Source organism: Chelonia mydas, chromosome 4, assembly GCF_015237465.2.
Source record: "Chelonia mydas isolate rCheMyd1 chromosome 4, rCheMyd1.pri.v2, whole genome shotgun sequence".
NCBI lineage: Eukaryota > Metazoa > Chordata > Testudines > Cheloniidae > Chelonia > Chelonia mydas.
In genome coordinates this window covers 139171693-139196378 of record NC_057852.1, presented here as the reverse complement: position 1 = coordinate 139196378, position 24686 = coordinate 139171693, and the positions used below count along the sequence as shown (strand labels likewise).

At 54.9% G+C, this 24686-nt stretch overlaps 1 protein-coding gene across 2 annotated transcripts in view; it reads left to right on the top strand.

Moving 5' to 3' along the window:
* The window catches only part of LOC102929923 (shootin-1), a 44487-nt gene that overhangs the window by 5789 nt on the left and 14012 nt on the right, over positions 1 to 24686 (top strand). For both annotated transcript variants that reach the window (XR_005225274.2, XM_027826434.3), the window contains exons 3-11: positions 2183 to 2243; positions 7865 to 7959; positions 9209 to 9365; positions 13462 to 13559; positions 14780 to 14861; positions 16450 to 16544; positions 17553 to 17699; positions 19379 to 19526; positions 20367 to 20505. Coding sequence is in view for 1 of the 2 variants with exons in the window: in XM_027826434.3 (XP_027682235.2) it covers positions 2183 to 2243; positions 7865 to 7959; positions 9209 to 9365; positions 13462 to 13559; positions 14780 to 14861; positions 16450 to 16544; positions 17553 to 17699; positions 19379 to 19526; positions 20367 to 20505 (1022 nt within the window). In the remaining variant the exon portion in view is untranslated. The remainder of the gene's footprint in view (positions 1 to 2182; positions 2244 to 7864; positions 7960 to 9208; positions 9366 to 13461; positions 13560 to 14779; positions 14862 to 16449; positions 16545 to 17552; positions 17700 to 19378; positions 19527 to 20366; positions 20506 to 24686) is intronic.

The following is a 24686-nucleotide window of genomic DNA, read 5'->3' as shown; positions in this document are numbered from 1 at the left end:
AGTGAACGGTGGCACAATGAACAGCAGTGGCCAGAGCGAACAGTGAGCAGCTGGAGGAACGAGCAAGGTGCCTTCTTGCCGCCCACCTGGGAGGTGAACTCATGTGAAAGCACCTCTGAACTCTGAGTCTCCACTGACCAAGGACAACACCAGTGTGTGTTAATGAGGCTGTGAAGAATGCTGGAGACACAACACAGTTCATGCGAACAAACATGGCTGTGGCATCATCCTTTCTATTTAAGCAAGAGACACCACACACTGCAAACTGGAGGCCAATGTTAAGTGCATTGTTACTTGTTCATCCTGAAGCTGAACACTGGTTCCGAACAAGACCAGCAAATGCTCCCTGTCTTTCTGCAAGAAACTCAAGCGACTGGCTAGATACATGGTGGTGCAACAGTGAAAAACTCAACAGCTGAAAAAGTGAAGACCTCTGTCACCACATTCAAAAAATGTGCATACCTGGCTGATGAATGCACCGTTGCAAATGGTCATCAAGTATTAAGTCATTGTATATGTTATCTTGATGTCAGGGGTAGGCCAGTAGATGCATTTCTAGATGTTCAAGTTATAGAAGACACATCGGCTGCATCTGTGACAACCCATATCTTAGAAGAGTTAAATGCTTGTCAGCTGGATCCCAAAGAGATGGCTGCTTGTGCATTTGATGGAGCTGCTGACTTCTCTGGAAGACGTGGTGGAGCACAAGCTTTGCTCAGAGAAAAGTGTAACCCTAGTGTCTCCTATACAGCCTGCAGAGGCCATCTACTCCAACTAGCGCTAGTACGAGCTGCAGACTCTTCAAAAGACATTAAAAAAGCTATAAATGGAATGTCTTCCTTCTATTCTTTTTTCAGCAAGAGTCCAAAAAGACTGACTATCTTGGAAAATATAGAAGATACACTGGGACTGAAGTTCAAATTAGTCCAACCTGGGAAAACCCTCTGGCTTTCTCATGAGCAATTCTTGGCTGTTGTCTTAAAATTACTCCAGCCATTATTACTGGCTTTGGAAGCTATCTACCAAGATGGGATGGATCTAAGTAGTGAGGCTGGTGGATTACTTTTGCTACTACGTTCAGAGAAGACTATCACCATTCTCTCTCTTACAAGTCTATTCTTGAAACCACTTGGGTCATTAAACAATGCCATCCAGGCATCTGCTACAACAGTAGCAGATCTTTGTCCAGCAAGAGAAGCTACATTTGGTTCAGTCAGAGAGCTATCCACTGAAAAAGTACTGGAAGAAGCAAAGACTTCAGTCCAGAAGTTGACGAATGAAGGCATTTATATCGAATCCTTAAGTGAAGAGGACAAGAAGTGTTTGTTAAGACAACTGGAAAAGTCCACAGACTTGATTCTTAAAAATCGACAACAGTGACTTCTAGATTCTACTCAACCTCTACGTAGCTTTTACAGATCCCTGTCCTATAAAACGCCGACAGCTGAGTGGAGTGAGGCACTGCCAGCAATGGGGCTGCCGTGTGCTCAGGACAGAACAGAGAATTTGAACACAGAATGGAATATCATACGACGAATGGATGAAGATTTGACTTCAACTTCTTTTGCATCATCACTAGTGGCTCGGACAGATCTTTGTGCTCTGTTTCCTGGGCTGGAAGAAGCAGGAATTCATCTCTGGCTGCTCCCAGTCACAACAGCGACAGCTGACCGTTCTTTTTTTATCATTGAATAGAATTTTGTGCTCTGAAAGACATCTACATCTCCCCCAGAGGCCTCCCTTCCACTCACAAAGCCCTCCACCAGGACCAAAATAACTAACCCAGCCTGGCACAGAGACGGTAGAGCCAAGGGGACTGATTATGGGGCAATAGTCCCTCTCTCATGGCCCTGTGCCATGGGGAGCATTGGACGAAACACAAAACCAACATCCTGATCAGTCAAGGTCAGTGAAAATGACTAAGCCCCAGAGCAGCAGGTAGCCCACTAGTCTTGACCAAATCCTAACACGGGTGACTACCTTTCCTTCCTCAAATCCCCTGCAGTTTTTATTGGATATAGGATCCTTTGCTTCCTGTCCCAAACCATGGCCCGGTGTTAAACAAAGGTGCCATGCATCACCCCAGAGGTGGCTGCTTTTGAGTGGTGGGTGAAGTGCTTTGGGATCCTTCGGGACAAAAGGATGTGTAAATGAAGTGTTGTCTCCTTGCTTTTGCCTGCAGCATGAAGCCCTCCTCCAGGAGAGGGATGAAGCTAAAGAGAAGCTGTCTGAGTTTGAGCAAGGTGAGTCCTGTTCCTTGGCCTCCCTCTTCTTCCTCTCCTTCCACCCAAAATTCATGGGAGCGAGACGCGGACATTTATGAGGCGTGTAGTCTCCAGGCTCATTAAAGATGGCAGGATATGGAGGCTGGGAAGTAGATAGTGGGGCCTGGTCTCCTAAAGCCATCCTCCCACCTGGGCAGGCAATAGGGCAGCAAGCTGGGCACCAGGAGACCTGGGTTCTCTCCCTAGCTCTGCCACCGACCCGCTGGGTGCCTTTAGACAAGTCACATCCCCGCTCTGTGCGTTAGCTTTCCCCAGCTACGCGTCTGTACCGCACCCAGCACAACAGGGCTCTGAACTCAGTCGAGGCCTCTGGTGCTACTGTACCATGGTCAGAGTACTGGTTAAGCCAGGTCACGGGCGATTCTAACCCCCATGCTGTCCAGACCTGTTCCTCTCATTGGGCAGCCTGGAATGAGCAAAATCCTGGTCTGGCGAATCCATTTTTTCCTCCTACCAGACAAGCTGTGGATTAAAGCCACGGTATGCACTGACTGCTCAGTGTATCTGCCCTGAGGATGACCATGAAATCTGACTTTCTGCCTGCAGTTCCTTGTGGCCACGGGGGACACCTGGGAAAATGGGCTGTTTGCCTGGCTGGCGGAGCCGTTCCATTCCTCCTGCAGCTCACTATTATGACTCAAGTTTATTACAGCAGGGACATCGGGCCAACCGGGGGGGGCATTGTGCCAGGCGCTGCACAAACACCCTGACGTCAAGGGCCCTGGCCCGTAGAGCTGGCAATCCCAGGATACGTCTACACCACGTCTGCTGGAGCTGTAATTTCCAGCTCGGGCTGACATATGGGCGCTACCTTTGTTCAAGCTCATATGCTAAAAATAACCGGGATCATACTTGGGGTGGCTAACCCGTCCCACTGCTCATGCCGCCCCATCAACGTGGCTATTTTTAGCACTCTAACTCAATCAGAACTAGCCTGGGTATGTCTGCTCAAGCTGAAGATGACACCCCTGGCTTCAGTGTAGACATACATTAATGGACCAGACAGCCAGCCTCCTCCCACCCTGCCCTTTGGAAGCAATGCACGGCCCACTCTGTGCACTCTGCGGCTACAGAATCAGGGGCCCTTCTGCATCACAGGGAGGGGAGGGGCCCATCTGCTGAGCTGTGAACACGTGCCCCACGGCTGCACAGACAAGCAACCCCTTGGTGCTAGGAGCAGGACTATGTTCTAATTGGGTTCCCTGCCCATACGTGGTGTCCATGCTGCTCCATCACCCCCTTTCTCTACTCTGGAATGGCTCATTGCACAATACCGAGTGTCCCCAGTGGCTTTCCGACCTCACCCACCTTTGCTCTGATCTCCTGCACCCTCTTCTTGAATAACGAGGAGCTGCAGACGGGTCCTCACCTGGGCAGCTGGGGGAGAGCTCAGCCCAACGCCCATCCCCTCTTCGCAGGAGCATATGGATATCAACCACCCTTATTTTAAAGGAGAAAGCATCCGTGGTCATGCTGGTACCTCCCCCTCGGTGGGCAAACAGCCCTCCCTGGCCAGTAGGGATCCCCCATCGTCCTGCTCACTCCCAGAGATAGATAAAATAAGCGGGCACCAGACATGTCACGAGCTGACTTCTTGTGCGTGAGTGAGGGATGCTGCCCCCGGTGACTGGGACCACGGGGAGGGCGATAAACCTGCTATCGGCAGCAGCTGACAAAGCTGCTTTGTAGCTCACGTCGGAGACCCAGGGTCCTGGTCACCTCCCGGCATGTTGAGCGATGTATGGAACGAAAAGGCAGTGGTAGAGACAGGGATTGAATCAGTTGTTGGTGGGGAGTGCGGGGCAGTGACTGGCTGGTGAGGACAGCAGGATTGTTCTCGGGGCGGCCCTAGGGTCTGGAGCCCCAATCACACACACTCACACTGGTGAGCAGAACCAGATCAAGCCGCAAGTGGCAGGTCAAGCTCTGGACATGCCCCAGAGACTGAGCGCATTTTGCTTTGGGCCCATCTGTAACTGCCAAGTGTAAGACACAGCCACACTGGCATTAGGCTGCAGGATACCAGGCCAGGAAGGATGGCCTCTGGGCTGGTTCTAGGGGCAGGCAAGCAGGGCATTTTCCCTGGGTACCAACTTCCTGGGGTGGGGGTGGGGGGGGCATAGCGCTCACCTTATTTTTTTGGCTCGGCTCTGATTGGCTGGCTGGTTTTGCTCCACTGATTGGCTGGCCTTTTTTGCTCAGCTACTGGGATGCTGAAGACATTTTCCACCGGGCTAGCAAAACAGCTAGAGATGCTCCGGGATGGCTAGTGGGTAGGGTGCTGCACTAGGGCTCTACAGACCTGGGGTCCAGTGGTGGCCTGGGACATTTTTGACAGACGAGGCACACAGCACAAAATAGTCATTTCCACCCCCACCCAATTTGTAATGGGATAGCTATTATTATAAGATGATTTTTCAATACACGGAAAAGAATCATAAGAACGGCCAGACTGGGTCAGATCAATGGTTCACCTAGGCCAGTCTCCTGTCTTCCTTCAGTGGCCAATGCCAGGTGCCCCAGAGGGAATGAACAGAACAGGGAATCGTTGAGTGAGCCATCCCCAATTAATCTCTTTACAGAGAAAAAAAAAGAGCAATTCCAAGTAAACAAAAATAGTTTAAAAGTCCCACAACATTTTCATATTAATTTAAATATCGGCTTAGGCTAAAGTCCTAAACATAAACTGACCGTGCTCAGCTACTGTACATGCCTCTGCTTAAATGGAGTGTGCATTCAAATAACAGACTGCGGTTGCTATGGTCACTCTAATATACCCCATCAATTAAAAAAAAAGCAACATTAGCACTAAAAAAAGTGCACGTATAATTTATTAGCAAATCAGAACCTGAAAATCATGTATTGTTTAGTGGAATATTCGCTATAAAGACACAAATACGGCATAAAAAATCATTAATTCAAAAATTTCAAAACAAACAAGGCAGTTTGTCCTGGCGTGGCCAGACATGGACAGTTATACATCCAATAAGAGAGACGGAAGCTTATCTCATTGATAGCGAAGCTCAGTCTGCCTTTCTCTATTTGAGACAAAGCATGCAATAACGTCACTGGAGCCGGTGCAACCTTGTACTCAGAGCATCACAGCTACATACATTTCCCAGAGCCGAGGAAGAGCTCGGCGTAGCTCGATAGCTTGTCTCTCTCACCAACAGAAGTTGGTGCAATTAACGATATTCCCTCCCCCGCCTGGTCTGATCATAGAGAATGTCGGTGATGCTGAAGATGTTACTGTAGGAGTATGCCAAGAAAAGAAATAAAGTTGTTTAATTTTGCAAGGCACCCTATAGTGTGTCGCTGAGATTCTCCATCCCAGCCACAGGCACTGAACAGCTCCGGAAACACCTTGCCCGGTGTCTCACTTTCCAAGACAATGGCATGTAGACTCTGCTGTTGAACTGCGCCCAGGGAAGGTCCTTCTGCGACAGTTTGGTCCAGCAGTTCACTGTGGTTCCTGGAGCATGTAAAAATTGTGGAGAAGCCTTGCAAGGTTTCAAAAAAGCCACAGGTTTCTTTCATACGCTGTGCCCCTTACTGGAGAACTAGACTTCATCTGTGTGCAAAACAGGGCACAAACAATGCCTGAGGAACCTTTTCTTCTTAATCAGGGCTTTCAGACCGCCCAACTCACCAGCCAGCACTCCAGCCCCATCACACGACGGAGACACAAGTTTTGTCGGCGTGTCCTAATATCCCTGACTCCGCAACCTGCTTCAAATCAACTGCATTTCGATCCGAGCGGACAGCGGTAAAACCCATGAGCTTCTCTTGTGTTTGCCTCTTCTTGTCCGTGTGGCGCAACACAAGTGAAAGCTGGTTTAAGTGAGACAGCTCGGGTGTTTTGTCTACCTCGCAAGTGAACAAGCTGCGCTCTTCAATCTCCTGGTCAATATAGGGTGTTATGTCTTCAGCCATGCATTCGATCAATTAATTCTGAATTGTCTTTCTTAGGCTGGAAAAAATGAATTCATTTTTCTGCCAATAAGCCTTCAACCCCTTTTCCTGATGAAAAGCAATAATCAAAATGTTCCTTGAACTTACCCTGGCTGACAGATTCCTCCGTCTCACATTGGCCACATAATGCAAGTTCTTGACAAGATAAAACCACTGAAATATCAGCTACTTGCTTCAAAATCTCTCTGTTCTTCCTGACTTTCTGGTTATGCTCCAAGGCAGCAGGACACCTTTGCCACTAAGCAGCACATCCATACAAGTGCTTTCCTGCTTTAAGCATTTCAAGGTAAACGTCACCTGTCATGTGCTCTTGTGATGGGCCATGTAGAGATGCACTTCGTGACAGATTTTTCAAGTCACAGGAGCCTTCATTAGCCCAAATGGTTACTTTAGCTGAAAGAAGCAAATATAAGAAGCAACAATATACTATGTTACTCCCAGCACTGCCTGTTAACCATTTCTGGAGGCAGCACCAGATGTCTGAAATTGCCACATTCTTTTCCCATCTTTCTTCAAAACCACCAGTGCTGGTGTTATTTTGCCTTCCTTATTGCTTGAACGTCTCTCTTCTTGATATCTGAATGGAAATTCTCTTTTTCTCAGGTCTCACACAACACCAAAGCTATTGCTGAAACTTTTAACATCTCACCAATTCCAAATATATGTCACCAAGTTCTGAACCGGTCTTAAGGGCTACAGTCCTGCCGTGGCCTCACCAAGCAGTGGTTACCACAGCAAGGCCCTTATAAAGTGATGCCCGAGGAGGGGGATAAACTGGTAACAATTCTGGTAACAAGGCAGCTTACTGAGGCACTGTGGTGGGGTGTCTACCCCACACGGATGTAGAAGGGGTTAACCCTAGAAGTGAGCCATGAAGGTGAGTCCTCGGAGTGCGTTGGGTGCAACCAGTCAGGGAAGGGCTGCAGGGAGCAACCAATCAGGGCCCAGCGGTCTCACATAAAAGAAGCTGCTGGACCAGAGTTAGTCAGTCATGGCCTGGAGGTCAAGGAGGGAGGACTGGATTCCTAGCAGATGGATGGAATCTATCACCATGGACAGAGCAGTTGCTGGGGGAGCCAGAGAGAGCTCCTGACTGGCTGCCAGAACTGATATGCTGAGGCCCTGAGGTGAGGGTGAAGAAGGTGCTGGGGCTGCGGTGAAGTGGCCCAGGGAAATGTAGTGAGCAGTTGGAGGGGACGTAGCATGTGGTTGCCACCTGCAGGATCCCTGGATTGGGACCCGAAATAGGGGGCGGGACCGGGTCCCCCCATTTGCCACTGGAGCAGTGGCCTGATGAACGGACTGATGAAAAGGGGGTGGATCACTTGATGATTCCCTGTTCCGTTCATTCCCTCTGGGGCACCTGGCCCTGGCCATTGTCGGAAGACAGTATACTGGGCTAGATGGACCTTTGGTCTGTCCCAGTCTGGCCAGTTCTTACCTTCTTATGAACTGGGCAAATTCCATGAAGGAGCGTGGGGCGGCTGTGATGGGACGAGAACCGGAGGCAGGCTGTGTGGATGGAGCGCTCTGTTAGGAGCCCTGTGTTGGGGGTGGAGCTGGGTGCTTGAATCCTGCCTCTGCCAGCTTCCCCTTCTCATTCACAGCATCCCAGAGGCTGCTGGCTGAGCTCTCGGCGCTGGAGGTGGAGTATGAAATTGAAATATCGTGTCGCAAACAAGCCGAAGTCTACGCAGCCCAGGTGAGGACCAGGGAGCTGCCAGGGCAGCGTTAGCCAGCTGCCAGTCCTGGCTCCTAGCACGGGGCCAAAGCAGGCAGGGGAGGGGAAGCAGCAGCAGTCACACCGCTCCCCAAACTGACCCCAGCCCGCCTCCCGGGGCTGTCAGACCCAGTGCTGGGGCTGCTTGAAAACTGTCCAGCTAAACTGCTCTTTGGTGGAAAACGGGGGTTTCCACAACATGAAATGGCTTGAAAAGAGTGGAAAACAGAGACATTTTTTTGCTGAAAAACCAAGCACCCCCACCATTTATTTGGAGATGTTGCCATGGCGGCTCATGGGAGTTGTAGCTCAAGTGTCTCATGCGCTCATTCTTGCCTATTGGCTGGACTCCTCAGCTGGACTACATCTCCCATGATGCACCATGTCCTGGGACTCCTGGAGAGGGGAGATTATGTTGCATTATGGGAGATGTAGTCTGACCAGGCAGCCTGGCCATTAGAGGCAAATGTGAGCGTGAGGCGCCTGGACTACAGCTCCCATGAGGCACTGTGGCAGCAATGCCCAATCTACATACGTTCCTTTGGCTGAATTCCTTTCTGGAATTCAAATTTCTGCTGAAAAGTTAATTAAAATCCTCATCAAGAAAATGAAATTTTCTTAATTTTCATGGGTTTTCCTCCGGGGAATTTTACAACTAGCTGTACTTTATGATGCAATTATTATCGCTGTCTGCAGTGCAAGCAGGGAAAAGCCAAACAGCATCTGACACCTGGGGCTGGGATAAAGGGACACAGATGAGAGAAAAACTGTTGGAATTGAAATGCAGCCAGTTCAAAAGTGAGAGGGGGAACTATGTTGTCACAAAATGCACAGTTGGCTTGTGGAACTCATTGCCACAAGAAATTATTAAGGCCAAGAGCTTAGCAGGATTCAGAAAGGGACTGGTCAGCTATGTGGATAAAGAGAACATCCAGAGTTGTCATAATAAACCCTAAAAATATAACCAGGGGTTTCAGAAGGGGGTTTTAGGATATGAGAAGACACTAACTATAATGTGCTAAGAGGAAACTTTCCTTTCCTGTGAAGCAGCTGGTGCTGGCCACTGTCAGACAGATTCCTGGGTTAGATGGTCCTTGGTTCTGATCCAGTCTGGCCTATGTTCCCATTTCCTCTGGTTGTAAAAGACGCTCCAGGGTCTATTTCCTGCAGCCTCCCTGCACTCTGCTTCAGTACAAAGGGCTCTTGTCTGTTCTTGCACCCCGGTGTGTAGGTGAACAGGGAGAACAAAAAGCTGAAGCGGATCAGCGTGGCACTGCTGCCCATGTTGAACCAGCTTCCCGAGGATGTGCTGAGTCTGGCCACTGAAGTAGACTCCCCCTCGGACCCAAGCCGAGATCCAGCATATCCGTACCTGCAGCAGATCAAAGGTGAGTTACACGCATTCGCCCCAGGGTCCCAGACCGAGGCTTGGGAACAAGCAGAGAAGAGGCTCTCCCCGGGGAATCCAGTCCAGGTGTTTACACTGAGCCAGTGCTGGGATGGGGTTTGGGCATTTAGCTAGGGCTGTGGGGCAGAGCAGAAACCTCATGGCTTACCTGACTTTGGACATAACAGCGCTGACAGCTGGAGATCCTTGCCTAGGGAGTGGTGTGAGGGGTTTTCCAGGACTTAATTAAACTGAATCCAGTTTTTAAACTTGGACGCTAATATAAGGTCTTTCACTTTGCCGTTGAGACACCCAGATGCCAATTCAGAACCCTGTTGTTGTTGTTGTTGTTTGTATTACCGTAGTGCCTAGGACAGTGGCTCTCAACCTTTCCAGATAACTGTACCCCCATTCAGGAGGCCGATTTGTCTTGCATACCCCCAAATTTCACCTCACTTAAAAATGACTTGCTTACAAAATCAGACATAAAAATACAAGTGTCCCAGCCACACTAGTACTGAAAAATTGCTTTTACTTTCTCATTTTTACCATATAGTTATAAAATACATCACTTGGAATATAAATCTTGTACTTACATGTCAGTGTATCGTATATAGAGCAGGATAAACAAGTCATTGTATGAAATTTTAGTTTGTACTGACTTTGCTAGTGCTTTTTATGTAGCCCGTTGTACAACTAGGCAAATCTCTAGATGAGTTGATGTCCCCCCTGGAAGAGCTCTGCGTACCTCTGCAGGGATGCACACCCTGGTTGAGAACCACTGGCCGAGGAGACCTTGGCATGGGCCAGACTCTGGTGCTGTTGTGTTGAGAAGTGGGGGGAGGGGAAGAGGGGAGGTGTCTCGGGCCCGACACAGGATAAGTTTAGGACACCCATGTTCACTTTTATAACAATCAACCCTTCAGTCAGGTTTGGATTTTAGTGTCATGTTATGGCTGACTCCTTTTTACCCTTTTCCTGAAGTCACAGAAAGAGAGAGGACAACAGTTAAAGCCTTTGAAGTGTAAAGTCTCATGTAAGACTTTCATTGTAACAATTTCCCTTATTCCCTGTCTAGAGAGGTTTTTATAGCGGGAACATCCGGTTTGACAGCCTTTTCTATGGTACATACGGGCTGGCCCCATGAAGAGGGAGCAGACCCAGTCCACCAGTGCCTGGTTAATTGCTTTCTAATGGGACTGGAGAGAAGACACCTGGCCTATATAAAGGGTCAGGCGGCAGCTGGGAAAGGAGACAGGAAGGAGTAGATGGGGCTGGCAGAAAGGCCAGAGAGCAGGCAAGCTAGGTGCCCCCAGAGAGGAGTTGTGGGGAGAGCTGGGAAAGCTCAGGGCCAAGAGATCAGCGGAGGGAGATCTGCCTGCTGATGTCTTTGAACCCAGGGAGACAGAAGGTCCAATAAGGGAATAATCCTGTGGTTGGAGAGAGCCCAGGAGGGGCTAAGAACATAATCCAGAGTGGGCAGAGCTTGGTTACTCTGCATTTTTGTTAAGCCCTGGGTGGGTGGATGCTGTTTACTTTGTGCGTTTCATTTGGGCTTTGGATTTGGGGAGGGGCCGTCTGAGAACCCACCACTCCAGCTGAAGAGGGAGGCGGAAGAAGAGCCTGGCTTGGTATTATGGTGATGGACTCCAGACTTTGACTTTTGAGGGGTTAGTTTGAAGCATTTGTGTTAATAAACTAGCCCGTAGCAAGGACAGTCTTGAATTACAGAGCGAATATGGACTTTGAGGAATTTTAAGGTGGGGGAAACTGAGGCAGGGGTCCTACAGGGCTATCTCCAGCTAGGAAGGAGTGCTCCAGGAGGACCCGTTTTGATACTGTCCTTGTTGCGGAGATAAGATCAAAGTTTAGTTGAGACGACCTGGAGTGTTTTGTTGTAACTGCTACTGGAGTCGGCTCCTGTTTCCTTAAACAAAAGACACGCAACAGGGGAAGGGAAAGAACAGCACAGAGAGAAGATGCAGCATCTCTCTCTGGTGCTGACGCTCCCTGCTAGAGAACACCCAGCCCCAACGGGTGGCCTTATCAGCCACTCAAGACCTGGCAAACTGTTAGCAACATTGGGCTGCGGAAGGGGTTGCTTTTAGCCACCTCTCGGATCGCAGGGTGGGACTGCCCGAGTGGCTCAGCCAGACCCTTATTGGTCAAAGGCAACCGGAGAATGTGAGGAAAGAGAAGGAATAAGAGATGACACATGAAGGAGGGAGTGAGAGCAGGAACCTCGTCTACCATCCCAGGAGCTGTTGAGGATTTAGCCAAAGCCGGTGGAGGAGGCGATCACGTCTGATTCCTTCTCTCTGGCCCGATCTGGACAGGAGGCCTTGCAGGACCAGGACAATGAAAGCCCAGTGGTGTCGTGGTGCATCCTGGGAGATGGTGGAGGTGGAAGCCATGATGACAAAGCTGGCTCCTTCCAGTCCATGTCCCCTTGCTTCCACCGAGTGACCCCCCACCCGCGATGAACAATGGCCTGGGAGGGACACAGCCTCACCCCACTATCAGGAATCAGTCGAAACACGTCAGATTTCAGCTAGGCACATGTTTCACCAGCTTGGGGATTATTCAGCTTGTTGCCATGCGAACCTATGAGTTCTTCATGCAATGCACAGTCAACCGGTGGAACTCCTTGCCAGAGGATGTTATGAAGGCCAAGATTATAACAAGGTTCAAAAAACGAATTAGATAAGTTCATGGCCGATAGGTCCATCAGTGACTATTAGCCAGGATGGGCAGGGATGGTGACCCTAGCCTCTCTTTGCCAGAGGCTAAGAATGGGCAACAGGGGAAGGATCACTTGATGCCCTGTTCTGTTCATTCCCTCTGGGGCACCTGGCACTGGCCACTGTTGGAAGACAGAAGACTGGGCTAGATGGACCTTTGGTTTGATCCAGTCTTGCCGTTCTTATGAGTTTACCTGGAGCTCAGCAGACCCCTAAGCCCAGCTTTTTCAATGTGAACAATCCAGTTTGACCCAGGCTCTGTCTCCAGCTTTTGCTGACTTACATAAAATTGTTTACGAGGTGCAGGGGGACTTGTGCACTGGGCCCTGACGCCGGTGGCCCAGTTGCTAAATCAGACTCTATTGGTGCACTTCAAGGAACCCAAGGGGTGAAATTCCAAGGGTAGAGGTGACTGAAAACCACAGCTGGGGATGCAGTTGGGCAAGGGCGTCCATGCCAGTCTGACCCCAGGCGGGGGGCACTGAATGTGCCTGCCACAGACAGAATGGGGTACAAGGTACCGAGAGAGACCAGGCTGAAATCCAACCCCAGGAAGGTAGGAGCTATAAGCAGCTGCTGGCTATTAGGTGGCTTACGTGCACTGAGTTGGTGGGTCTCATTCCAGTTCCTAGCAGACAGGCAGCCACATCCCAAAACCCACCCTGGTGCTGGGGCACAGCTTAGAGAGGCTGAGGACAGCCTGGGCCGTGGACACTGACTTCCCTTCCTGTCCGAGGGGGGTTTTCTCCAGGTCCATGATGGTTGTCCGTCCATGGTTGTTTCCATTGCCTGCTGGGCATAGCCTGCAGTTTCCAGAGCTGCCAGGGTGGCACCTTTCCCCCGGAACAACTTCATTCTGTGGCATGGAAATGCTTGGAGGAGCCAAAGGCCTAGCTCCCTACTGGGCACCGTTCATATGCCGCTCTCTTCCCCTCACAGCCCTGCCCCCTTAAGCCCTGTCTGACCCCACACGTCCTCTCCCTTCACAAAGTTCAGAGACAGCTAAGATGACTTTGCTTTGGAGGCAGCATGCTCTAGTGGATAGAGCAGGGACCTAGGTGCTCAGTGAGCTCAGGCAAGTCACCTCCCCTCTGTGTGCCTCAGTTTCCCATCTGTCAAATGGGGAGAATGCTAGTGACCCACCTTGAGGAGGTACTATGAGAGTGGTGGATGACAAGCAGTCTAGGAGAGCTATCTGTCTGAAGCACACGCCGTGCCCTAGACAGAGAGGGAGGCTTGTAGACACAGAGCGGATGTGGCCTTCCACTCAGGCCTGGCTGCCATAGGACCAGGGTCTGTTGCACGAAGCAGGGAGAGAGAAGGCGCCTCATTTTATTTCCCTTCCTCTGACTCCAGATTTGCAGGAAAAGGTTTCCAGGCTGCTGGGGGAGAAGAAGGAACTCACCATCCAAGTGCAGGAGCTGCAGAGCCAGATCAGAGACCTCGGGGAGCAGGTACGGTGCCGATGCCGGACCCTCCTTGACGCTCTGCTCGGCCGTGATGCTCGCTGAGCTCGGCAACTGCTGTGCTAAGACGACTGCTCCCCTTGCTGACCCCTCTCGTCACCTTGTGCTCCCCTGTCTGTCGCCGCCTGTTGTCTGTAGCCTGACGCGCTGATTGTAAGGTCATGGGGGCAGGGACTGTCTCTTCGAGCACCTCACTGTGCAGACACACAACGGTGCTACCGTAATATAAATCAATAATCGGGGCACAGGTGGCCAGCTGAGCCGCTGCATGCTGCCGGCCTCATCGCTATCTGGTGTGGGTCCGAGGGGATCCAACCCCAAACTTCCCCCTAAGAAAATAAAGGCTGAATTCCTCCCTGGCCTTGGCTCAGAGCCCCAGGGGGCTGGGATATTCCTCCTTTGTGTGTGCCCGATGCTGGGGCTGCCCGGGGCAACTCCTCTTCACCACAGTTTAGAGCAGCCTGGGGGCTGCCCTGAATTGCACTCAGCTACCTACAGCCTGTACGGGCTGCTGTTGCTGCATCTGGGAATTGCCAGACTGCAGCTGAGCTCTGGCTCACCCCAGGAATGCCCCCAGCATGCCACCTACGCTGGCTCCATACCTGCTGGGGACCCCCTCCGCCAGGGCTGTTCCCCATGGGCCCGGTCGAGCTGGCTGAAGGGCCCTTGGAGCTGGCAATTGCCCAGTCTAAGCCACTGGCTTTGGCCAGCACAACCCAACAGCAGACGCCTTTCACAGCGAGAACTTTTCTCCTGGGGCGGAGTGATGGCTTCAGTATCACAGCTAACGGCAGAGGGTTTCACCCAGACCCTCCCTGAGCTCCAGTATAAACTCAGCTCCCCGGAGCCCAGTCCAGAGCTCGCTTGGTGCCACTCTCAGCCTTCAACCTGCCTTAGGAAGCTGGAGACCCCCTAGTGCAGTTACAGGCCTTCCCGGTGCCCGACTGTCCTTGCAGCTCTTTGCTGCTGCTTGGGCGTGGATTTGCTGGACGTCGGAGGGAGGGAAGGAGCGGGAAGCCTGCCAAATCCAAAGGCTTCTCTGTGCACAGCCCCCTGCCCTCCCTGGGGTGAACACTGCCCCCCCCCCCATAGGTGCAGGGGTTGGATCAAGCCCAGGATCGGCTCAAGCCAACAGGCCACTGAAGTCAGTGGGGCTGAGTTTGGTGCAAATAAAGAACCGGCTACAAACACCTGGTGTCCCACTGCAGGTGGAAGAGGAGCGAGCAGAGAGGGGGTCCCTGCAGGCCGCGATGGACAGGAGTCACAAGGCCCTGAAGAAGTACAAGAGAGGTGAGTCCACCGCACGGTCATGGCAGAACTGCTCCAAACTTCTCCGGTGCCGTGTTTCCAGTGAAACGCTGGCCTGCCTGCCACACTGAAAAGTGTTGTCCAGGGAAACCTCCGAATGAAAACTTTAGCCCTTTTTGTTTGGTTTTTTTTCCTTTGTTTTTCAGTTTAGCGTTTTCACTTTTTTCCATGGCAAAGCAGGGGAGGAGAAAAATCAGATAAATCACTCACACACACACACACACACACACACACACACACAATGTGACTCAGAACATTTTCAAAAATGAATATTTTCAGTACAAGGTTTTCTCAAGGGGAAAAAGCCCTCCTGGTAAGTGGGAACTGGGCCTTTTGGAAACTTGTGGCATGGAAATCCAGTTCCAAATTTTTGAAATGTTTCACAAATATTCCCCTCCCCCCCCGCCGCCTCCCGCTTTTCCAAGCCCAGGTCATTGAGCACAGCTTGGGCCAGGTCCATCCCAGCTGTATCTCTGCCGCTGTGGGTGGAGTTTCCTGGGAACCTGCTCCCATGGGTTTTTTCCCTTTCTGCGTCCTGTCCCCTCTGCTTGCTCCTCGTTTCCCGTTCCCCGGCTGGTTCATTCCCAGAGCTCGGCTGGAACTTGGGGGGCGGTGGGGTGGGATCAAAGAGTTTATTTTGATGAGTACCTCGATGTTTAGCGGTTGTGCTCCAAAGCACATGTGACTGTGAACCACACGTCCCACCGAGCACCTGGTGAAAATCCGTTGCTAGAACTCCTGTCTGAGCCCATCAAGGAACCCACCTATGGGAGTTATCTGGCCCCCATTACTGTCCCTCCTCCCCATCTTTCATGTGTTTATCTTCTTCCCACGGCCCCTGAGAGGTAGGGCAGTGTTGTTACCCCATTGTTCAGGCATAGAGAGACTCAAGCGATGGCTACATGGCAGCTGGAGGTGTACTCTCCAGCTCAGGTAGACATACCCATGCTAGCTCTGATAGCTGAGTCTCACCTGACTCCAGGAGCTGGGGCTTCACACCCTCCCCCAAATATCCTGAGAATCGGGGTGCAAGCGTGAGAGCTGGCAGCCCTGCAGCAGTGGGGGGCTGCAGATCAGGGCTGAGGGGCATCAACTGAGCTGGTCTGAGCTATCGCTCCCTGTTACGTTCACCCCACATTGAGTTTATTGCAGCCACGCAAGGGACACACCCTTGGAATCGGCCTGGCCATGGCTGGAGGGGTGCGGGGGCACTGGTCAAAGGGGAGGAGGGTGCTTACTGTGGGGTAGAGTCTTGGAGCAGGTCACTGTCAATCCAGCGAGGGCCGGGCAGTTGGACCAGGTCTAAGAGCTGCTGGTGTATTACTGATCCTGCAGTTCTTACTCGGGCAAACCTCCCATTGACGTCGGTGGAATTCGTCCCGAGGGAGGAGGGCAGGATCAGACCCTTGTCGCTGCCCCAGCCCATGCGGGTGCAGCCCCTGTCGAAGCCAAGGGTTGAATTTGCCCCCGGTGTGGCACGGAGCTGGAGATTGGGTGGTCGGTGCCGTGGCTGGTGCCCTGGGGACGCACGTGGGGAGAGGCTGGCTGACGGCTCTTCTCCCCCGGGCAGTGTCCCAGATGGTCGCTCAGGAGTACAGCGAGGCCGTGCAGCAGCTGGAGCTGGAGCAGGACCTGAGGCAGCATGCAGAGACCTTTGCCCACAAGGTACAGGGTGGCGCGGGGGCGGCGATCTCCCGTCCAGGGGTGCTGCGAGGACCAGCAGACGCTGGGCCTGATCCTAGGAATCAGGAGGGTCACTGGGGAGTGCCAGGGCCCAGGAGGTCAGGGGACAGTGGATGGTCTGTGCATGGGAAGAGCTGCTTGGCCCTGGGGTAACGCTCCTCAGCTCTGCCTTCCTCTCTCCCCTGCTAGTGGGTCTTAATGGGCCGGGGCAGAACACCTGAGCAGGACAGAGGGGCGATGCTGACGTCTCTGCTCCGCTCTGCCTAGGGCCGTCCCTGAAGCCAAGCCAAGAGCTGCCTGGTTCCTCCCATGATGCCCCGGGCCTGCCCCACACCCAGCTGCAGTGACCCTGCCGCTCTCCTTAAACACCTTCCCCTCCCTGGACGCTGGCCTGGCCTGCTTCTCCTGCTGGCAGCTGCAGCTCCCGCACTGCCTGCCTGGGATACCTCGTGGGTGTGGGGTGCCTCTGATGGAGACAGGCCCTGGCTCCCTGCCCCACAGCCAGGCTGGCCCGGCGGGGCTAACAGGAGTAAAAATACAAATTCCTGCCTCTCCAAGTGCCTGGCCCAGGGCGCACTGAAGTTAGTGGAAGCCTCCTATTGCCTTGAATGGGCCACAAGGCTGAACACATTCCACGCATTACTCTCCAAGCGCTTCCCAACGGAAGCACTTAACAGATGCAGAGCAAGCCCCAGAGAGAAGAGACTTGCCCAGGGTCACCCGGCTGGTCAGTGGCAGAGCGGGGAACGGAGCCTGGTGACTGCTCTGTTCCAAAAGCAGCAGAGAGTCGCGTCACGTGCTGCGTCGCCCAGCTGTGACACCGGACGCCTCTGGGGAGCAGAGCTGGGTGGGGCCGTGGGACCAGCGGCTTTGCTGCGTCGAAGCCGGCGTTAAAGCGCGGCTGGGTCACGCGGCCAGCGGGCTGAGTTCAGCGGCGGATACGGTACCCACGAGCCCTCCATTGGATCCTCCCCAATCTCTTGGGCGCAGATGCTGGTGAAGCAGAAGGAAGCCAACAGGCAGAGCATGATCCTGCTCCAGAACATGGGACCCAACGCCCAGCTGCTCCAGGCCCTGGAGGAGGTGGCTAGCCTGACTGGGATGCTGGAGGAAGCCAAGCAGGAGCACCAGAAAAAGGTCAGGGACCGTCTCGGTAACCAGGGACGGCCTGGGCTAACCCTGGCATTCGCCTGGGTCATCAACCCCCTCCCCTCCAGTATCTGCTTACTGAGCTGTGGGGCTCTCCAGGGGGTGCTGCCCATGGCCCCTCCCTATAGAGCAGCAGGGACCTTTGTATGGGCCCATGAGACCCAGCTGCCTTCTGCTCCATAGTGGTGATGGCGTGGGGGGGTGTTGGGCCAGGAGCTGCCCCCTCCCTGGAGACCCCAGCTGCTCTCTGAAAGGCCTAGGCCATCAGGAGTATCCTGCTGCAGCTTGGGAGGTCCCGGCACCCAGGGGTAGGACTGGTTGTCAGCGCCTCCCTCTTCTCTTCTGGATCCCTGAGGCTCCTTGTCTGGGGGAATTGGATTGTCAGGGTTCAGGGCTAGCTGCACTTCAAACCCTTCTCTCTGAGTGCTCCCCCCAGGGTTGGGCCCCGGGCCTCCACCTGCCCCAGGGTGGAATCCTGCCCTTCTCCCACTCTCAGGCCGGGTCCCAGGGCTCCGGCCCTGTGAGTCTGCCCTTCGGGAGCTGGCACCAGCAGGGAATACGGAGACCCGACGGCCTGTTCCCCCAAGTGCTGCCGAATAGCCGCAGTAAGGACACGGCCCAGCAGAAGGGTCAGCCCACGTCTCTGTCATTGAGAGACGCGGGGGGATGTTTGCACCGCACGGTAAATCCAGGTATGGGGACCCGGGCTTGCGACTCGGCATTGCCGAGTGTCCACCCTGCATTGTAAACCTGGGTGTACCATGGCCAGACCCAGGCCTCACAGCCGTGCTAACGCATCCACACTGCACTGCACAGGCCTCCTGACTCAGGGCTGCGGCTTGAGCTGCGTCCACACTGCAAAATGACAGGGCCTGGATCCGAGTCACAGCAGGACTTGGGCTCTGACCCACCCCCCTAGCAAGGTCCTAGGACCTGGGTCCTGAGTGCTCGCTGGCCCAAATCAGACTGACGTGTATGTGGACCGAAGTGGGGCTTGGGCTCAAACCTGAGTCAGAGCCTAGCTTGGTGTGCAGCATAGACATACCCAGGGAGGCCTAGCTTATCCCGGACACCCTCAGCTGTGGGCATTGGGGTTCAGCCTGCTCCCCAGCAGTCCCTGCCTCCCCCTCTGCCACGGCGACTGGAGACTGGCTGTTTATTCCCCACGCCACGCAAAGTTCTTTGGTCCAGTCTTTCCCACTCGGATCCTCCCTGGGCTCACAAGCTGGCACCCCTGGGCCAAGCCGGACTCTCGAGCTCAGCCTGGTCGCAGGGAAAACTGCCAAGTGAATGACGCTGGAGTGGTCCCATATGTCCTGCTAAATGGGGCGATCTGGGCTAATGGCCCCACTCCTGCATATGCCCAGGTCACCCTTGCTTGACTGTCCCACCCCGCTCCATGTGGTCCTAGAGCAAACCACACAGACAGATGGAACGTGTAATATTGTATGTCGCAGGCAGCCCACGGGTGTCCTGAGTGACCTCTCTCCAAGCAGCCAGGCCTTGGCCGCAGGCACACGCCCTGGTGCTGGAGTGGCTCCCTGGGTGGATGGCCGGGGAGCACCATGTGTCTCTCAAGTGGATGACTGGGGGCCTCCTGGGCTGGGACGAGGCCCCCTCTTCCAAACTCTCCTGCCCCCTGCACGCCTCTTCTCTTCTGCCTTCAGGTGAAGGGTCTGGAAGAGCAGCTAGAGGAGAGCCAGGAGGAGCTGGGCGCAGTGCGAGCGGCCCTGGCTGCAGCTGAAGCAGAGAAGCTGGAGCTGGGGAAGCAGCTGCACCAGGCGGAGGAGAGGAACATGGAGTTGGAGGGGAAAGGTACGTGCTCTCCTCACTGCTCCTGTGCTGGCCCCTCTACCTGGCGATGAGCACCCAGCCCTCGCTCCCTGCTCTGGGCCCCCAAGGCGGGCCCAGGGGCTAGGCAGGCCCAGCTGGGATCTGACGGACACTCCTGGCGAGGGGGCTGGCTGTCTGAGAGCCATCCGTGCCAAGGGTCTCTCCACCCTTTCGTGAATGGGCCTGGTATTAAAGGGGATGTTACCGCTGCTAGACTCCAGGGGTGCGGTTCAGAACCTCAGACCATCCCCCGGCCCCCACATCTAAGGCTGTGCAGAGCCCAAAGCTGGGGCTTCAGCCCCTCGTGTGGACGAGACCCCAGCACTGGAGCTGGATTTCAAACCTCTCCGAGCTTTGGGGGCAAGCGGATCCAATTGGGGGGGGCAGGGTTTGACTTGGGCTGATCTCTTTACTAGCTCGACCCCCCCCCCCCCCCACAGCCTTACCTCCCGTCCCATCACCGGGTCCTGCCTCCCCTCCTGTTTCCCCCATCACCCAGCTCTGCTTCCCCACCCGCTATTCCACCGCCCCCCTGCCTCCCCTCTCATGTACAATCACATAGCCTCTGTCCAGCCCTCACTCTCGGCCCTGAACTGACGTGGTGTATTTCTTAATGCAAATTAGCAGCTGGAAACAGAACAGAGGAGCCAGCACCGTGTGACCAGCCAGCTGTCCAAGGCCAGTTCTCCACGGGCCAGCATCCCGGGGGGGCTGGGAGGGAGACATAAGAACGGCCCTACTGGGTCAGACCGAGGGTCCTTCTAGCCTGGTGTCTGTGGCCCCAGGAGCTCTGAACCTATTCCTGACGGCATTCCGTTTCAGTGACGTTACTAGAAGAGAAATTGGAGGCAGCTGAAGCCCCGCCTTCTGAACCTGATTCGCCAGAAGTGGCTCCGCCCCCACCCCCGCCACCGCCACCTCCACCTCCTCTGCCACCGCCAGCATCTTCCGCCCCCGTGGAGTAAGTGCCACCCACCCCCAGACCTTCCCCTACAGAGACTGCTGGCCCTGAGGGAGTCGCTCCTCCCATGGGGCCTCAGCGGCTGGCTGTCGGTCAGAGCCCAGCCACCAGGCGGGGACATGGCACACTCCTAGTCCGTGCATTGCGTATGCCCGTGTCACGGAGTGTGGGGGAGTCCAGGCCCTGCACCCCTCTTCCTGGGATTCACTGAGACTCTCAGCCAGCCAGTAAAACAGAAGGTTTATTGGACAACAGGAACACAGTCCAAAACAGAGCTTGTGGGTACACCCAGGACCCCTCAGTCAAGTCCTTCTGGGGGAGCAGGGAGCTTAGACCCCAGCCCTGGGGTTCCCTGTGTTCCTCCACCCAGCCCCAAACTGAAAACTAAACCCACCCAGCAGGTTCCCTGCTGCAGCCTCCGTCCACATTCCTGGGCAGAGGTGTTACCTCCCCTCCCCCTCCTGGCTCAGGTGACAGGCTCTCAGGTCTCCCGTCCCCAGGGCACATTCCCAGGTCAACACTCCCCCCTCCCTGCTGCGTCACATCGTCACATCTCTCCCCCCTTCAAGACTGAACTGAGCGGGGTCACTGTGACCAGTGACCTGGGGAAGTTCGGGGCCCCCTCTCCGGGACAGCGCATCCGCTATCAGGTTGGCACTTCCCTTCACGTGGACCACGTCCATGTCATAATCCTGCAGGAGCAGGCTCCACCTCAGGAGCTTGGCGTTGGCTCCTTTCATCTGGTGCAGCCAGGTCAGGGGAGAGTGGTCGGTGTAGACGGTGAAGTGTCGCCCGAAGAGATAGGGCTCTAGTTTCTTGAGGGCCCACACCATGGCCAGGCACTCCTTCTCGATGGCCGCGTAGTGTTGCTCCCGGGGTAGCAACTTCTTGCTTAGATACACGATGGGGTGTCTCTCCCCCTTTTCATCCTCCTGCATTAACACCGGCCCCAGTCCCGTGTCGGAGGCGTCGGTGAACACCACAAAGGGCTTGTCAAAGTCTGGGTTTGCCAGAACTGGGCCACTGACCAGAGCCTCCTTCAGCGCCCGGAAAGCCTCCTGGCACTGCTCGGTCCAGACCACCTTGTCTGGCTTCCCCTTCTTGCATAGCTCAGTGATGGGGGTGGCTATGGCGCTAAAGTGGGGCACAAATCTTCGGTAGTATCCTGCCATCCCAATAAAGGCTTGGACCTGCTTTTTGGTGTGGGGAGCGGGCCAGTCTCTGATCACCTCCACCTTGGCCGGTTCTGGCTTTAGGCGGCCGCTCCCCACCCGATGGCCCAGGTAAGATACTTCAGCCATCCCCACCTTGCACTTCTCCGCTTTTACAGTCAGCCCAGCCCCCTGGAGTCGGTCCAGCACTTGTCTAACCTGGGACACATGGTCCTCCCAGGTCTGGCTAAAGACACAGATGTCGTCAATATACGCCACGGCAAAACTCTCCATCCCCCTCAGGAGCTGGTCCACCAGGCGCTGGAAGGTGGCTGCCGCTCCCTTGAGGCCGAAAGGCAGGGTCAGGAACTCATAGAGCCCCAGAGGGGTGATAAAGGCCGATTTCAGCCGGGCATCTGCATTCAGCGGCACTTGCCAGTAGCCCTTTGTAAGGTCCATGGTGGTAAGGTACCGAGCTCCTCCCAGCTTGTCTAGGAGCTCGTCCGGCCTGGGCATGGGGTAGGCATCCGATACAATGATGGCATTGAGCTTCCGATAGTCCACACAGAACCGGACTGACCCGTCCTTTTTGGGGACCAGCACCACCGGCGAGGCCCAAGGGCTGGCCGATGGCTGGATCACTCCCAAAGCCATCATGTCCCGGACCTCTCTTTCCAGGTCCTGAGCAGTTTTCCCCGTGACTCGGAAGGGGGAGCATCTTATCGGCGGGTGCAACCCTGTCTGCACCCGGTGGACAGTCAGATTAGTGCGTCCAGGCTGGTTGGAAAACAGCTGTCGGTACGGATGCAGTACCCCCCTGACCTCAGCTTGCTGGGCAGGGGTTAGCTGATCCGAGAGGGGAATTGTTTCCAGGGGGGAACCAGCTCTGGTCCTAGGGAATAGATCTACTAAAGGGTCATCTCCCTGCTCCTCCCACTGTCCACACACTGCCAACACCACATTCCCCCTGGCATAATATGGCTTCATCATATTCACATGATACACGCGGTGGTGGGCCCGGTTCGACAGCTCCACCACATAGTTTACCTCATTGAGCTGCTTGACGACCTTGAAAGGGCCCTCCCAGGCGGCCTGTAGTTTGTTCTTTCTCACGGGGATGAGAACCATCACCTGATCCCCGGTGGCGTAGGCCCGGGCCCGCGCCGTGCGGTCATACCAGACCTTCTGCTTCCTCTGGGCTCTGGCCAGATTCTCCCTGGCCAGGCCCATGAGTTCAGCCAGTCTCTCTCGGAAGATCAGGACATACTCCACCACTGACTCTCCATCGGGAGTGGCCTTCCCCTCCCACTCGTCTCTCATCAGGTCCAGGGGGCACCTCACCCTCCTTCCATATAACCGTTCGAAAGGCGAAAATCCGGTAGACTCCTGGGGCACCTCCCTGTACGCGAACAGCAGGTGAGGTAAGTACTTGTCCCAATCCTGCGGGTGCTGGTTCATAAAGGTTTTCAGCATCATCTTTAGCGTCCCGTTAAACCTCTCCACCAGCCCATTGGACTCGGGGTGATACGCTGAGGCCCAGTCGTGCCGGACCCCACATTTCTCCCACAAGCACCGGAGCAGGGCCGACATGAAGTTGGAGCCTTGGTCTGTCAAGACTTCCCTGGGGAACCCCACTCGGCTGAAAATGGTCAGGAGCGCATCTGCCACGGTGTCTGCTTCAATGGAAGCTAAGGGCACTGCCTCGGGGTAGCGGGTGGCAAAATCTACCACCACCAGAATGTATTTCTTCCCCGACCGGGTTGTCTTGCTGAGAGGCCCCACGATGTCCATGGCCACCTTCTGGAAAGGCTCCTCTATGATGGGCAAAGGTCTCAAAGCCGCTTTCCCCTTGTCCCGGGCCTTCCCCACCCTCTGACAGGGGTCACAGGATCGGCAATACTGCCGGACGGTGGTAAAGACCCCGGGCCAGTAAAAGTTCTGTAGCAACCTCTGCCGGGTGCGCCGGATTCCCTGGTGCCCTGCGAGGGGGATGTCATGGGCCAGGGACAGGAGCTTGCGGCGGTACTTCTGGGGGACCACCAGCTGCCTCCTGATCCCACAGGACTCCCCTTCCCCTGGGGGAGCCCATTCTCCGTACAGGAACCCCTTCTCCCACAGGAACCTCTCCTGGCAGCCTCTCCTCATGGTCCGTCCCACACTGAGGTCGGCCAGGTCCCTGAGCTTCCGCAAGGAGGGATCTTTCCTCAACTCGGCCTGGAACTCAGCGGCTGGGGAAGGGATGGGGCCCGGTTCCCCCTCAGTGGTCAGGTCTGAGGCCTCAGCCTCTCTGAGCCGTGCCCCTCGGCGCTCCCTCCCCACCCGAGTAGGGTCTTGAGCCTCCGGTGTGGTACCCTCCCCAGGGTCAGGTCGCAGTGCCCCTCGCCGGCTCTGGCTACGGGTCACAACCAGGGCAGTCTGGGGGTTGCTTGGCCAGTCCTCTAGGTCCCCCCCCATCAAAACCTCAGTGGGCAAATGGTGGTGCACCCCCACATCCTTGGGGCCCTCCTTGGCCCCCCATTTCAGGTGTACCCTTGCCACGGGCACCTTAAATGGGGTCCCGCCCACCCCCGTCAGGGTCAGGTAGGTGTTGGGCACCACCCGATCTGGGGCCACCACCTCGGGCCGGGCCAGCGTCACCTCCGCCCCCGTATCCCAGTATCCACTGACCTTCCTCCCATCCACCTCCAGGGGAACAAGGCATTCTCTCCAGAGGGACAGCCCCGCACCCACCCTGTAAACTGAGCACCCTGAGTCCAGAGCCTCCAGCCCTCTGGCTGAGCTGGCCGGGGGTACTCTTCCCTCCTGAGCAGGTGATAAACTGGTAGCCCCCTTTTCCTGGGTCGTCTGCCCCTCGTCCAGCTGGGTCCCTACCCAGTTAACCCTGGGTAGGTTGGGTCTGCTCAGTTTGTCCCTGAGCCCAGGGCACTGGGTCCGTACGTGGCCTCTCTGGCCACAGTGATAGCAGCTCAGGTCACGTTGGTCCCCTCGAGCGGGTCGGAGGGGCCCGACGCCAGGCGTTCCCCTTGGGAG